The 16,897-nt window shown below is 36.7% G+C and overlaps 1 protein-coding gene across 7 annotated transcripts in view; it reads left to right on the forward strand.

Annotated features, from left to right (window-relative positions):
- Positions 1-16,897, forward strand: part of Arid4b (AT-rich interaction domain 4B) — a 125,671-nt gene that overhangs the window by 60,222 nt on the left and 48,552 nt on the right. For all 7 annotated transcript variants that reach the window (XR_004385765.1, XM_032884655.1, XM_032884656.1 and 4 more), the window contains 7 exons: positions 4,028-4,166; positions 6,334-6,413; positions 7,869-7,945; positions 9,419-9,573; positions 12,206-12,278; positions 14,782-14,876; positions 16,037-16,134. Coding sequence is in view for 6 of the 7 variants with exons in the window: in XM_032884655.1 (XP_032740546.1) it covers positions 4,028-4,166; positions 6,334-6,413; positions 7,869-7,945; positions 9,419-9,573; positions 12,206-12,278; positions 14,782-14,876; positions 16,037-16,134 (717 nt within the window). In the remaining variant the exon portion in view is untranslated. The remainder of the gene's footprint in view (positions 1-4,027; positions 4,167-6,333; positions 6,414-7,868; positions 7,946-9,418; positions 9,574-12,205; positions 12,279-14,781; positions 14,877-16,036; positions 16,135-16,897) is intronic.

Genomic DNA, 16,897 nt, shown 5'->3' on the forward strand with positions numbered 1-16,897 from the left:
TTCAATAAAATGTTTTCTTTATTTGTCAGATAATATCTTTGTCTTGTTATTTTGATGGTAGCTTGATTATTTTTAGTATACTTCCATTGTAACTTTTAAAAATTCTTCTGTGTATGACCTTTTTAAATTAAGTGTGTTTCAGCCACAGAGCAAAATAAATGAAATAAATGGTGGGCTCAATGTGGTGGTACATGCCTTTAATGCCAGAGGCATGCAGATCTGTGAATTCTAGACCAGCCAGGGATATATAGTAAGACTGTCTCAGAAAATATATGATAGTATTAATAAGAGATCCTTCATTGTAACTCTGATCTGAATATTTTAATTTTTGACAGGACTATTACATTGTCACAAAGTACTCACTTAAGCAGGTGAATTGTTGTGGAATGTTTTGATAGCTTTGAAAATTAATGAATTAATATTATATCATTGGTCATTAGTTTTCCTATAGTTCTGTGAGTATATTTAAGTTTTAATAACTCTGATTGGTGCTAACAGAGTAGTGGTGAGTATGAAATGTCAGATAATCTCATTAGTGGTGTTTTCAGTTACCTAGTTTAGTGTGAACATGGAGCTTGATGGCCTGGTTTTCATCACTTTGCCACTAGCTCTATGACTTCGGCAACTTACTCTTCTCATGCCTTCTCATATATTTATCTGTAAAAGTAGGATCATAGTATTAACTCTCTTAGAGATTTGAAAACTGAATTTATACTATAAATTATGCATGTTTATATACACATATATAATGCTTATATAACAAGTGCAGGTTGAGTTATCCCCAACCCCAAGGGCAGAGGTATTTTGTATTTGGGTGTTGAGGCTTGATGGTTTTGTATAGACTTTACTGGTGGAGCATTCCTTCTGCAAAGTATAGAATGCACATACTAAATAATCATCATGTATTTACATGAAAACATGTCAGCATGCATAGACGTTCATTTAAACATCCTGCTTAAATACTCCCTAGCAGCAGTACTGCACTCAACTGCTTTATTTTCAATTACAGCTTAAAAATCACATTCCTAGGGCTGCAAAGTGGTTGAGAGCACCAACTGCTCTTCCAGAGGACCCAGGTTCAAGTCCCATCACTACAAGGGAGCTCACAACTGTCTGTAGGATCACAACTCCAGGATTGACAATTTGTCACAGACATACACACAAGCAAAACACCAAAATAAATATATAAATACATTAAAATAAGTTTAATATTACGTAGATGTGATCTATTAACATGACTAAAAGTTATGCTTTATTAGAAAGTCTCTAATGTTAAAGAAAAACAGTTCTACATTGAACACGATAATGAAGTGTATGTGGGTGCTGCTTCTTAATGATTAGCAATACTCAATTTCTGTTAAGAATCTCAGCATGCCATGAGATATGGGCATTCCATGAGCGATTGCCTTGGAATCAATCAACATGTGGAATCAACACATGCGCTGTCTGATGGCTAGAGAGCTAGTTTTGGAAAGGAAGTCTACTTCTGTGTGTGAACTGGTTTGCTAGCTGTTGCTCACCTCACTACTGTTACTGGTTGGTCTCATTACTGAGGGACAGTGTTCCTGTTTGGCACTTTGAGATTTGTTTTATGAGCATCATAAACAATTATCACAGCTTGAAATACCCGTCTCTTTATCTACATTTCCTCAGAGTTCATTATTCTTTACTCATCCTCTACAACAGTCTTAGGCCGAGACCTTGAGAGCATTCTTGTGACTGTCATTTTCTTCTGAAATTACCTATTCAAAACTTAACCCTATTGAAAAAAAAGTCCTCATTATGATTTTAACAATGGCTATTTTAAATGTATTTTTAATCAGGTATGGTGGTGTGTGCCTGTAATCCTAGCTCTTGAGACACTGAAGCTGGCAGACGGCAAATTTGCAGCCAACCTAGGATATATAACAAGAGCATGTCACCATCAAATTCTCTAGGTTTCCCAGGACTTCATTGTCCCAATATCTTTGTTTCTCTTTCAACAGCTATAAATCCACATACTAGCTAATCTGCCTTTATTTATTCCACTTAGTTTATAGCGTGCCTTTAGTTAATCCTAGTTAAGTCCAATAATTTTTTAACGACCAACTGCATTGTTAATTATTTAAAATAAGTTATTGATCTTAATGTGTAACTTTAAGAGTCTTCCCTTACTAGTTTCTTTTTCTGGATAGAAGTTGTGTTGTTCTGCCCAAATAATACAATGTTTAGAATTGTGGACCTGTTCCTATGAGCTTTTCTCCCCTAGCTTTGTTACTGTTTTTCTTTTTAGTAACTTGTTAAAGGTCTGTGTGATGCTGGAGTAGAAGGCAAGCTTCTGCTGTTACTTCCCCAGCAGAAGAGAAATAAAGCCTAACAAACTTTGCTTTACTAACAAAGATTACTTATGTTCCTAAGCTGTATCCTTTGATAATGCTAATGATTTTTATTCTGGAAAAGGAATGTCTGTGACTTTAATTTGCATTTAATATTGCATTTAATAAGCCATGCTTTTAAAAAATTTATTGATTATGACTTGTTCACAAAATAGTGCGACAGTTGCTACTTTACTACTGTTTGATTTCAAAAGATACTTTATGTACCTTTTTTGAAATAAAGTTAGATTCCTTTTTTTTTTTTTTTAATAAATGTGGAGATAGAGATCGAATCCAGGACTCTTGGACATGCTAAGGAAGGTCATTTATCTCTGATTTGCACTCTTGTTAACAGTTTAATTTTGGTAAAAATCAGGAAATATATGATTGCTTATGTCCACATATCCAGTGGTTCAGTCTTTAAGAGCCTATGCATTATGAATTACCTATTAAAATTAATCTCTTAAAATATACAGCACATGAAGTATGAAATTGCTCATACATGTCTGAAATAATAGTGGATTGTTGAAACTAGAGTTGCATTTGAGCTATTGTTAGAAATCTTTTTTTCAGTATTCTGAATTGTCATGAAATTCAATATAAAGTATCCTTTTGTCTTATCTCTTTTCCTTTATAGAATTATAGTCAGCTTTTTTCTAATGTCAAAGAAGCATAGTACCTGATTTCAGATACTTCTTTCTCTGTTAGTTGACCAGTTCCTATTTTTGTGGCCTAGTGCAAAATCTTGTGTTCCTGAATGTATTTTACAGCACAAAAGAACCATGTGTGCATTTTGTGTACTGAACTGGATTCATTTTCTTTTAAGGATCACAATGATTTTTTTTTTTTTTTTTTTTTTCTTTATTTTGTAGCTGGGGACCGAACCTAGGGCCTTGCGGTTGCTAGGCAAGTGTCTTACCACTGAGCTAAATCCCCAACCCCACAATGATTGTTTCTTAACTGGATTGTCTCTTTGCCTCTCACTATTAACTTCCAATTTTTTTTTTTTAAATCTGCCTTCTTTTTTAAATCCCAGAAGAGGGCGTTGGCTCCTGTGGAACTGGAGTCAAGAGGGGCGTGTGAGTAAGATAAGCTGGTCCTCTGCAATAGACAGTGTTCTTAGCCCTGCCTTCTCCCTTTTCAAGTTTTCTCACTATTGGGAGTACTAGAAGACTATTTCCTGAATGCCTTGGATCTGAGCTTCATATCTCCTCTCTTGCAGTGCAATGCTGAGATGTGTAGGATGGGCCTTTAGCCTTTTTTTTTTCTTGAGGATTTGGAGATGGGCTATTTTGTTCTGCTCTTCCCCCTTAATCTTTGTTGTATTTTGTGGATCTTGTCCTGGTATGTAAACCATGCTAGACTAAACTTCAGTGCTCCTTGCCTTGACCCCTGACTGTTAGAATTACAGGTGTGCACTGCTGTGCCTATGCCTTTGTTCTCTTTTATTTTTCAAAACAGTAAGCACAAATGATTTGGGGAGTGATAGGTAGAATGTCCTTTTGTTTGAAGATAAGCTTGTTTGGAAATTTTAGAGAATGATTTGAAATCTAAAGAGTTACTTTTAGTGGATGTGGGAACGTTCTGAAACATCCTGTTAACTATTGGTATATTTATCTTCCTGAAGGTAAATGAGAATGTTCTATATATATATTTTTTTTTCCTCTTTCTAGACCAGAGGAGGAATCTTCTTCCTCATCCAGTGATGACGATGAGGATGATAGGAAACAGACTGACGAACTGCTAGGCAAAGTTGTTTGTGTAGATTATATTAGTTTGGATAAAAAGAAAGCGCTGTGGTTCCCTGCACTGGTGAGTATTTTGAGTATGAAAGATTTTAATCCTTTGTTTAAAAAAAATATTTATTGGGTGTGGAGCTGGAGAGATGGCTCAGAAATTAGGAGCACTGGCTTTTCTTCTAGAGGTTCTGAGTTCAGTTCCCAGCACCCATATTGTGGCTTACAACCATCTAATGGGATTTGATACTCTCTTCTGGGATGGCAACTTTATATACATAAAACACATAAATTAGTTTTTATTTTACTTGTATGAATATTTGCTTTTCTATGTGTGTGCACCCTCGGGTCAGAAGGGGCTATTGCATCTCTTGGCATTGGAGTTACAGACACTCACAGTTGCTGTCCAGGTGGCTACTGGAAACTGAACCTGGGTTCTGTGCAAGAGCAACAAGTGCTTTTACCACTAGGGCATCTTACTGATGCCCACTCCCCTCTCCCACTCTAAGGTTCATGTGCTGGAGTTTGGCCTCAGCTGCTGTTTGTATAATTAGGTTGGCTTTGAGTTCTTGAATCTCCCGCCTTCACCTTCCAGGTTAACAGGTATACAATCACCGTGCCTGGCTATAAACAGTGTAGGTTTTAATGAGGTAAGTTTGTACAGGAAACATTGGTTTTTCTAACTAATGGTGTTTATAGGTCACAATAGGAGAGTGAATCTAGCTTTTATTAAGCCAGCAAAGATTACTTTCTAATCGTTTAAATACAAAGATATCTTGGTGATGTCTAAGAGAAGCAGTTTGATAATGAAAAACTGGGTTTTGGGGGTAGAAAAATCATGATGTAAACTTACAGAACTCCTAAGTCCACTATGAAGTCTAAAATGCAAAAGGAGGGCAGACTTTTGAATTGGCACTTATCTTTCTATTACTGGGCCAGGCTTTGCGCAGCTGGTAAAGGTTTCACTTAACACTAACCCTGAGTTCAAGTCCTGAAGCTCCCATAGTAGAAGGAGAGAGCTGACTCCTGCATTTGTTCTCTAATCTATATTCATGTGCAGTCCTCCTCTGTCCCAAGCAAATAAATGTTAAAAAAAAGATTTTTTTTTAAGAAGAGGAATGTTAAAAAGTAAAGGGAAGTTTTTTTGATAAAAACTTAGCACTGCTTTGTGTAAATAAAATATACGTCTATCAAAACTTTGTCACGTGTGCACACAATCTTGTGCATTGTGACTCTGATTAGCTGAACTAAGGATCTTCTCATTCCCATCCTGTATTGTGATTTCCAAGTCATGCTGCCATACCTCTCTTTTGTATAATTGCCATGGATCCTAAATGTCCTAATGCTAGCATGGCAAACACTTTACTTACTGACTGACCCATCTTCTAGCCCAGGAAGTTTTAAAGACTTTTTGTAAATTTAAAATTAACTTTTGAAAATTATTTGTGTATTTGTTTCTGTGTGAGTATATACTATGCATGTGAAAATACCCGTGAAATTAGAAGACATAGGATTCAAGTACTTGTGAACCATCTGACATGTGTATTAGGAACGAAACTTGGGTCTGCTGCATGAAGTGTTTTTAACTGTCTTTCTAGGGTGGTTGTTGTTGTTGTTGTTTTTGAGATATGATTTTTCTATGCACTTAGCTTGATTTTGAACTAAAGAACTTCCTACCTTAGCCTCCCATGTCCTGAGATCATTAGGCATTAGGTATAACCACAGTGCCCAGGAATCTATCCACTGAGCTATCTCACTGGCCCAGTAATTTATTATTTATTTAAAAATTTAAATTGCACTCACTTATTTGGGGGGTTTGCCATGGCCACATACATGTGTGGAGTGTGCATGTGGAGGTCAGAAGACAGCTTGTTGCAATTAATAGTTCTCTCTTAACACACTGTGGGTTCTAGGATTGAATGTGTGTAATTCTCTGGTCTGGAACTCACAGAGACCTGCCTGCCTGCCTCTGCTTCCTAGTGCTAGGATTAAAGGAATATGTTTTAATGCTTAGCTGTAAGGCAAATCTTTAAAAACATGATTTTGTGTTAGATCATCTTATAAGCTTTTTAGTTTTTATTTAAGGCTTAACATATGGTCTTCAAGATTCTAGGGACTCTGGGTCTTTGTCTCAGTTCAGCCACAAAGTGCTGTTCTACACCTTCAAAAACATTTAAATAGCAGGCGTGTAAATAGTTTTAAGTCTACTTTCATTTATGATAGTTCCATACTTTCTTTTAAAGGTGGTTTGTCCTGACTGTAGTGATGAGATCGCCGTGAAAAAAGACAATATTCTTGTACGATCTTTCAAAGATGGCAAATTGTAAGTATTGTTCATGTGATTTTTAAAATCATAAGCCATGTTTTCCAAATTAGGGTGTTAAACTATGACCCTGTGAATTTTAAGTTTTGAAGAGGAATGTTTCAAAGAGAATGGTTTTCACACTCTCTGGAAGTCTTACAGTATCATCCTTTACTCATTAGACTGCTATCATAGACTTAATACTTTCTTAGTCATGATATGATAACTGGTGGTTTATTGTGGCAGATTCGATGTTTAAGGGATTTAAGGAGATAGTAATATATTGTTTGTCTCTGGGGTAATTTATTTACTTCTGGGGTGGTGTATATAATACTGTACATGAAGAGGTCAGAATACATCGTGTTGGGAGTTGGTTCTCCTTTACCATGTGGGTTTTGGGTACTGAATTCAGGCTCTTAGGCTTGAAAGCAGGACTTGCCTGGCCATGTCAGTAGTCCTAAGGCTTATTTTTGATTATTATTATTATTATTATTTTATTATTTTTTTTTTCCGGAGCTGGGGACTGAACCCAGGGTCTTGCGCTTGCTAGGCAAGCGCTCTACCGCTGAGCTAAATCCCCAATCCCTATTTTTGATTATTTAATACTCTTTGTTTCTAAATAAGATCTACTGTAGTGTTTTTCAACCTGTGGGGGTGAGAGCCCATTGGTAGTCTAACAACCATTCCACAGGGGTCACCTAAGACCTTTGGAAAATATAGATATTTACATTATAATTCATAACAGTAGCAAAGTTACAGTTACAAAGTAGCAACAAAAGTAACTTCATGCCCGTGTGTCGGCACAGCATGAGGAACTGTGTTAAAGGGTCATAGCATTAAGAAGGTTGAAAAGTGCTGCTCTCTTGGCTAGTGTATGACTTCTAAAGTGGTCTTAGGATTTAAGTGGGTTGTTAAACAATGTATTCTACATGGCAAGAAAGCAGCCTTTCTCACAGAAGGTGGTTTCTTCCCTCTGTTCCTTCCTTCCTCCTTCTTTCTCTTTTTCCTTCTTTCCTTCCTTCCTGTTCTTTTGAGACAGGGTTTCTCTGTGTAGCCCCAACTGTCGGAGCTCCTTCTGTAGAGCTGGCTCTCCTGAACTCAGCTGCCTGCTTCTGCCTCTTGAATGTTGGGATTAAAGGTGTGCTTCAGCACTGTCTGACATGGAGAAGCTTTTTTTGTTTTGTTTTGTTTTTTGGTTTTTGGTTTTTCTTTTTAGAAGAGCTTGATATTTTTAGTTTTACTTTTAAGAAATAAATAGATATAGAGACTCAGTATTTCCTTTTCTTGATTCTGGAATTTGAATCAAGGTATGAACAAAACAAATCTTAAGGCAGGATGCTTCTATAGACAGTTTAGCCCCTGTGTTCAGTTGTCTTTATTGCTCATGTTAATGGTCTCATTTTTGTGATATTTGTCTGTGTCGGTGACTACTATCTTAATCTCTTATTTTTTCATCTTTGTGATTGAATATTATAGTACTTCAGTTCCAAGGAAAGATGTCCATGAAATTACTAGTGACACTGCACCAAAGCCTGATGCCGTATTAAAACAAGGTAAGGGAATAATCTTGGGAAGATTATAAGAAGCGTTTTACAAATTAATAAATTCAAGTTTTCTTTTACTTTATTAATATATTTTTATTAGATTTATATGTTGAAAAAGCTTGCATGTCTTGTTATAAACCTTTTTCAATAGAATTTCTAAGTAGAGCAATAATCTGGATCAGTGATTTAAAGAAAGCCAAATAGCTATTTCAATAATGTAGATTCTACCTAGGAAATTCACTGTTGGTTTAGAGGGATGACAAAAATAAAATTAAGGTAATTTTGATTTGTTAACTTTGCTAATGTCTATTCCAAATTAAAGGCTCTAATAGTTATATTTGACTGGGAAGGAATGCTGTGATTGCATTTGTTAGTTTGTTTTTAGTATTGTAAATTATTGTTTCTTACTTTTCCTTACCTATCAAAGGTAGATAGGCTGCCTACAAATTTATGATTTATAGTTAATACCAATGTAGTATAAGAAGAGAATAACTACTTTTAGCTTATTTTAGATTAAATTCATTATTTACAAAATTTTAAGTTTGGCTTAGTTAGATTTGTAGAGAATATTTCTGGCTAATTTTAGGCTTGTGCTTGATATGGTGCTGTTTAGTAATTATTGAGTAAAATATTGACTCATAGGATGGTGGTGCACATCTTTAATCCCAGCACTTGGGAGGCAGAGGCAAATGGATTTCTGAGTTCTAGGCCAGCCTGGTCTATTTAGCCAGTTCCAAGACAATCAAGGCTACACAGAGAGATCTTGTCTCAAAAACAGAAAAAAAAAAAAAATGACAAGTAATAATGAAAAACATTGACTCATCTGTTAAAATTGTTTGTAGGATATAAAGTTAATTTCTGTTTAAAAAAGAAAATAGCCTTTTTCCTCTTGCATTTGTTCTGTTTGTTTGTTTTTTGAGACAGAATTTCTCTTAGCCCTGGATGTTCTGGAACTGGCTTTGTAGTTCAGGTTGGCCTCAAATTCACAGAGATCTGACTAGGATTAACGTTGTGTGCCCAGTTCGTTTTCTTTTATGATTTATTTATTTACTTTATATATGCGAGTGTTTTGTCTGTGTGTACGTTTGAAAACCAGGAAAGGGTATCAGATCTCATGGGGTTACAATTATAGATTATGTGGAATTACAGTTTGAAACCATTTTGTGGGTGCCTGGAATTTAACTCAGGACCTCTGGAAGAGTAGCCAGTGTTCTAAATCTGTTGCGGCATCCCTCCAGCCTGTATTTGTTTGAATCTAAGAACCCTTCCAGTGATAACAGTGGACTTTAATAGCTGTAAAGTGGATCTCCCACATATAAGATCAGAAGGATTAAGTGGGTGGCTTCGTGTAATCGTTCTTAGTGCAGAACAGGAGCCTTGGTACTTGGTAGCACAGCCTTTCTTTCTTGTCATATTTAATATTTTTAGATAGCTCAGTTGTCCTAATCTGTTCTGCTTGCTAACATTATGGTATGTTTCTAGCCTTTGATCAGGCACTTGAGTTTCACAAAAGTAGAACTATTCCTGCTAACTGGAAGACCGAACTGAAAGAAGACAGCTCCAGTAGTGAAGCCGAGGAAGAGGAGGAGGAGGAAGATGATGAAAAAGAGAAAGAAGATAATAGCAGCGAAGAAGAGGTAAATAAAAACTGTTGATGCCTTTGAAAATGTTAAGTAATGTCTTACTATTAGAGATCTTTTCATCATAATCTTCTGTCTAATCAAGTCTGCTTTTTATCTGAAAACGGGAATGTGAGCTTGGGGAATTAAGAGTCATTTCATACACTCTCCCGAGGTGAGGTGATTCAGGGGTTCGTTTGCTTAAGATGGCTAAAATACCACCTAGTGCTTCACATGCTTTGAACCGTAGTGTGTGTATGATAGTTGCTATCTCATAGCAGCAGTATATCTTCATAATTGCCAAAAGACTAGAAATGTACCCTGAGCAATGACCAACCAGTATTAGTGAAATCTTAGATTCACAGAATGGAAAACACTTGAACTTCATATATACGGATTTCCGTATGCATTCATCTGGGTCATCGGGTTAAAGTTTTAGATTTTGTTGTGACTTCAGGTGACAGATAATTGGAACATAGTTAATGACTAAGTAGTGTACAGGTAATGATACCTACTCTCTGACCATGAGGTGAACTGCGTTTTCTATTTGGAAAATCACGGTAATTTCTTGTGAATATGTAATGTTCTCAGTTTTTGGATTATATTATTTAATTGTAGCAAATAGTTATGTTTTATAACGCAGTGACAAATGATAGCATAGAAACTTTGTCTGTTTCGATCTGGCCTAGGTCTGCTCTTTATTTTAAATATTAAAGTCAAAACTAAGGTTGAGGTATTATCTGGGTGCTTGCCTTGCAAGCTGGAGGCCCTGGCTTCTGTCTCCAGTATTATGTGACCAATCCCTTGTGTAGAATCTCTGAATGGCTTTCTTTTTAGTATAGAAGTCCAGCTCCAAGTGTATAGTCTTCTTTGATGGTCCAGCCTCTGCTGCCCCTTCCTCATGTTTGTCTCTGTGCCTTCCCTGGGAACTCTGAGCTGTAGCTCTGTTACCTTATCTCTCTCACTGTAGCACTCTGCTTCTCCCTCCCTCTGTTCTACACCCTGGTGTGTGCTCGCGTGCGTACGTGCGTGTATGCGAACTGTTGGGCACATGTCTGGTCAGTTTCCAAAACTCTTGAGGGAAACTCCTGAACCATAACCTCCTCCCCACTCCTCCCACTCCTCTGGAATACAGCATATATCTCTCCCTGTCTCTATGTCTCTCCTCACCACTCTTATTTAGGTTTATTGCCTGTTATTTTTCTTACTAATTTATTTGTAAGCTCCTCAAAGAGAAGGATTCTATATTATTAGTTTATTTCTATTCTTAGTATTTATTATAGTGCATAACCATGGCAGGTGGTCATAAATATCAGTTATTGAACATTTTGTTGCTTAGATTTGTGTTTTACAAGTACTTTTTAAAAAGCAAATCTGGGTGGAGGTAGGGTGGGAGTGGAAGGAAATCTGATCTCCATTTAAATAGTTTAAGTTAAATAAAAACTTAGATGTTTGGAATAGAAGCAAAACTAATGTGGTTTAAGTCAAATATTTTACCATAGTGACATTTAGGATGATGTCAACTTTTTTTGTAGTTCACTGCCTTGCCAAAACTGGCATATGTGGGCTGTTTAAATTGAGAAATGCAGTTTATCACAAGCAAGTTAACAGTTGTCATTTATTTTGTGTCTAAGTACCAATCTAATAGCTTATTAATATGTCTGTTTTGTTCTTTTTTACTGTTCTTTGCTCCACAAAACAATTCCCCTCACTAGAACAATGACATTGGATATGTGACTTTGTTTAGCATATTAGCTGGATCTCCTATGACTTTTAGAACTTTTCTTTCAGTTAGAGTAACTGCACAGCTTGCTTGTATGTGCTGAGTCATTTTCTCTGCAGTTACTCCTCACTGTTCTGTCACAGCAGGCTCCATAGGTTTTTTTTCTTCTATTTGATGCAGCACCTAGCACAGTGCCTACACTTACAGGTGCTTTTTGTTTGTTGAATGGATGAAAGTCAATGAATTCGTGAGTTCCTCCATCTTACCTACTACCCTGCTCCTTGCAGGTTGCTTCAGGACCAGCTCCCTACTGCCACAGCCCTTGGCCACAGCAGCAAGAAGCTAGTCCCTCCCTTGTAATTGATAATTCGGGGAATTATTTTATTACTTGAAGATTTCCCTAAGTCTGAATCTTCAGGTATTGTAGATCAAGTTTGTTCCCCACTTCACTGATTATGTAAGCTTGAAGTACTATACAGTGGGGCTGCCTATAACGAAGGATACTTAGAGCAAATGGGACCTGTGTTTTCTGAGTTCCTTGAGGAGCAATAATGGAATCAGCTTTGATGTTAAACTCTAGCCCAATTTTAGTATACGTGAGAATAGGTGTTCTTGAGCCTGTGACCCTGATTTAAAGAATAAATCTCTGGTAACAGCACAGAGATCAACAGTTTTATTAGTGCCTTTTCTTATACAAAAATTGACAGTTGGAATTCTGTTGAGATATCTTTTAAGAAGTATTTATCTAGTGCAAAATGTCTAGACTTAGGTGGTTTTGAACAGCTTAGTAGTAAAAAAATATTTTGTAAACTGCCTTTGGAATATTTAAGTGAATAATAGTTTTTGCTGTTGGCAAGAAATGTTGCTTGCATTAATATAATTCTGAATTGAGGAAAACAATATCTTTTCTCCTGTGATTAAAATTAGGAAGAAATAGAACCATTTCCAGAGGAAAGGGAGAACTTTCTTCAGCAGCTGTATAAATTCATGGAGGATAGAGGTAAGTGTGTCACTCTTACTGTCTAAGTTCATGGAAGGTAGAGGTGAGCATGCTTACTCTTAACTGTGTGTGAGATACAGAACAAATATTGGACTTGTTTGGGTATTGAGTAAATCTTACCATCCAACCTCATAGAAATCCAGAAATCATAGCAAGAAGAGATGGCAAGGCCAGATGCTAGTTCTTGTTTTTAATCCCAACACTAGGGAGGTTAGTACAGAGACTGTGAGCTTGAGGCTGGCCTAGTTACATGGTAAGATCCCGTCTCAAAAAGTTCCTTCTCATACAAAATAAAAAGTAACCTAAAAACGGAAAAAATAAATAAATAATTAAATAAATGGCAGGCTCCAGCTGAGTGGGACAGCTTTCTGAATTTGCTTAATGCTGCAAAAGAAATGTAATGAATAGGGCTGGTGATGTGGCCTAGTTAGTAACAGTGGTTGGCTGGCATACATGAAGCCAAATTCTATTTCTACCATATAATCCATAGAGTGTGGTGTGGGAAATGCTTGTAATCCTAGCACTCTCCAGTGGAGTGAGATTAGAAGTTCAACACTATCCTCAGCTGCATAGCAGGTTTGAAGCTAGCCTTGGATATATGAAACCTTCCGTAAACTACACTCTTCTCAGAAGAAGACAAGGACTAAAACTGGGCCTGGTGGTATAAGCCTATAATTTCAGCTACTCAGGAGGCTTGGACAATGTTGTTTTGTCCCAAAAAGTAAAAAAGTTTAAAAAAAAAAAAAAAAAAGTTGAGCTGCAGTTTACTTGGTAAATTACTTGCCATGTCAGCATAAGTACATGAGTTCAGTCCTTGTTACCCATATTTTAAAAAGCCAGGCATGGTGGCATGTACATAGAACGCTAGTGTCGGGAAGACAGGGATAGGAAAATCTTGAGTCTTGCTGGCCAACTAATTTAGCCAAATATACGAACTTCAGGCTCAGTGAGAGACCCTAAGGGAAAAAAGAAGCTTCTGACCTCCACGCACATGTGCTTATACAGTTACACAAACACATATAAAAAGTTAAAGGGGGGGGGGGGACTGGCAAGATGGCACAGTGAATAATGTACTGACTGCTTGCTTATCCAGAGGACTTGCACCCACATATCAGGTAGCAGCTGTCTGTAGCTCTACCTCCAGGGGACTTGAAGCCATCTATTAGCTTCTGTGGTCATCAGATATACATGTGGTGCAAAGACATATACATACATATTCATATAAAAGAAAAATCTCCAAAAAAACCCCTAGTGGGCCAAGTTAATAGTTCAGTGGTAGAATACTTGCCCAGTATATCCAAGACATGTTCAATTCCAGGTTTTACACACACAGGCATGCACGCATGCAGCAGGACAGAGGATGTATTCTAACTTTTTGAAATTTACTGTACTAACCAAGACCTTCAGGAACTTGTTCTGTACTGATGAATAGTAGTGGTGGTTGTGGTATGAGTATTTTCTTATTCTTTAATGTTAAATATTTTTTATCTGTGTATTTTGTTTGCATGGAGACTTAGCCTAAGAAGTGTGGTCTTCCTTACAGTTTTGTGTGAGTTACAAAAAAGTACAGAAAATGATTAAAACCTAATTAGAGAAGAATCCATTCATTCATTCATCCACTTGGTTTTGGAAATGGATGTTGCAGCCTGGTTCTGTTCTCTTTCTCTACTACTTTGTAACATCTTGAAGTCCTTATAATTTCCTCTGTCAGAATGAAACAGAAGTATAGCTTTACTGCAGAATCATTTGGTGTGTTAGTGAGTTAATAACTGATTAATAGGTGCCCATTGTATATCTCAGTACTTTAGCTTTTCTCAGTTTTATCTCCCTAGTGTTTGAAAGATTTGCAGTTTGCCCTGCTTTACTTGGTTTATCCTTGTTTTAGTTAGGGTTTTACTGCTGTGAACAGATACCTTGACTAAGGCAACTTTTATAAGGCCAACATTTAGTTGGGGCTTACTTACAGGTTCAGAGGTTCAGTCCATAATTGTCAAGGTGGGAGCATGACAGCATCCAGGCAAACATGGTGCTGGAGGAGCTGAGAGTTTTCCTTTTTGTTCTGAAGGTAGTTAGGAAGAGAGTCTTGAGTTCCATGCCCACAGTGACATATTTCCTCCAACAAGGCTACACCTCCAGATTGTGCCATTCCCTGGGCCAAGCATATACAAACCATCACAGTCCTCTATATCAACAGAGGAAAGATGCTAGAAAGAACCTAAAAATCTGGTGTACAAAATTTTTTTTTTCTTTTTCTTTTTTTCGGGGCTGCGGACCGAACCCAGGACCTTGCGCTTCCTAGGCAAGCGCTCTACCACTGAGCCAAATCCCCAACCCCGTACAAAATTTTTAAAATAATGTTGTCATGGGTTTAGATAAGGAAGTGCTTGTATTCTGTTTGGGTCCTGTGGAGTGTAGGTGGTAATAATTGGTATTATGTGAATCCTTTGAGATTTTAGATTAATATATGTAACGCAGGGTGCTAATGTATTATGTGTTTTAATAGGTACACCTATTAACAAACGGCCTGTGCTTGGGTATCGAAATCTGAATCTTTTTAAGTTATTCAGACTTGTGCACAAACTTGGAGGATTTGATAATGTAAGTATTATAATCAGAAGTGAAATGTGTTTTTTATACCATATGCTTCCTTAGGGATCATTCATAGACTTGGTTTTGGAAATGGATGTTGCAGCTTGTCTCTCTTCTCTTTCTCTACCACTTTGTAACATCTTGAAGGTTTTACTTAGTGTCTTCTTGTAATTTCCTCTGTCATAATGAAACATAAGTTTTAGCTTTACACTTTATTTGCTGTGTTAATGAGTAAACATTAAAACATCATGAAATGGGGTTGGGGATTTAGCTCAGTGGTAGAGTGCTTGCCTAGCAAGCAGAAGGCCCTGGGTTCGGTCCCCAGCTCCGAAAAAAAGAAAAGAAAAAAAAAAACAAAAAAAAACATCATGAAATAATGGATTAATAGCTGCCCAGTATATATCTGTCATCTCTCAAGTTATTGTCTATTAACGAGAATGTAAAAAGAAAGATGTAATATACAGTTTAGAATCACAGAGTACATGTCTGATTTCCTTTTTAGTGTCAGACTTCAATGAGGTCTTAGTCAAGGCACAGCCTTAGAGATGGAATCACTCGTTTTTTTCCCCCCTTTCTTTTAAAAATGGGATCTTAGTATGTAGCCCTTACTGGCCTAGAACTCTCCATGTTGCTCAGACTTGCCTGGAACTCACAGAGCTCCACTTGATTATGCTACTCCCTCCCTACCTTCCTCCCTTCCTGTCTCCCTCCCTCCCTCTAAAACTTTTGTGTTTAAACTGATCTGAGATGGTGTTTTAGTTACCCTGTATGGGTCATTTAACTCAGAGTGTGCTCTAGATTAAAATACTTTACAAAGTTCACTGAGTAATTTGACTTACTAGCTTGTGAATTTGACAGGAAAATATATACTGTCAGTTTTTTCGTTTTGTTAGAAGTGTTGATTTAAAAATAAGTACTTTTATATTTACTATAACTGAATTTATTTCAAAGTTCAATAGCTCAATATTTACATACTTAGAGTGGTCTGGCATTTGTTTGAGTACTCAAACTTTTTATTTGTAAACCACAATTAAAATTTATCATTTATTTTTCATGCATTTGAGCCTGGACCCAGTAAATGTAGCTCACCATATTTGTTATGTGTGCTAAAATGTATTACTGCCATCCCACTTCGAATTTAAAATTTTTTATTTCCCTTTGTCCATTAGATTGAAAGTGGAGCTGTTTGGAAGCAAGTCTACCAAGACCTTGGCATCCCTGTCTTAAATTCAGCTGCAGGATATAATGTTAAATGTGCTTACAAAAAGTGAGTCGGTGTACTTGACGTGACTGTCTTCATATCTTACCTAAAAACAACATGCAATATATCATTTAACTTAAGCTAACTTAGAAGAAACTGAAAATTTTTACTATTTAGTCTATAGAAATAATTCTAGATATTAAAGAATCTGTAAAGAAAATGTTAGATGCCACCATCACGTGAAAAGTACTGCATAGAAATTAAAAGCTCATGTCCCAGAGCCAAAGGTATCCTATTAGCTGTGGGTATTCTTTGACCCTATCTGGCTTTCCTTAAGTTTATTTTCCCTAGTTTATTTACAAAGGGGTCACTATGGCTTGCCCATTAGGAATGTTCTGCTTTTGAATGAAGTTTACTAAAGTGCCTTATACTTTGCATATTATAAATGCTCAAAATAAATTTTTACCATTTATAATCTTTATAGCTTCTCCTTTGTATCTACTGTTGTTACTTTTATTTAGATTGTAACTTTTCACTCTTACTTCAGGTATTATTTTTGAAGTTCCGTGGGCGCTTCAAGTGTTTTGACCACATTCACCCCTAACTCTTTCTTCTCCACCCACCCAACTTTGTTTTTCTTTCTCCCTTTCCTTTCCCTTTCTTTCTCTCTCCTTACTTCCTTCCTTTATTTGTCATTTTTTTTCTTCAAGACCAATTTGTGTGGCCTAAATATTTTTAAATGTATGTTCTTCTACTTGGAGAGTGGTTAACTTACCAGGGATTAGACTTAGAAAATTCTGTCTGCCTGCCTGCCTGCTTGCTTGCCTGT

This window comes from Rattus rattus, chromosome 14 (genome assembly GCF_011064425.1).
Source record: "Rattus rattus isolate New Zealand chromosome 14, Rrattus_CSIRO_v1, whole genome shotgun sequence".
Lineage (NCBI taxonomy): Eukaryota > Metazoa > Chordata > Mammalia > Rodentia > Muridae > Rattus > Rattus rattus.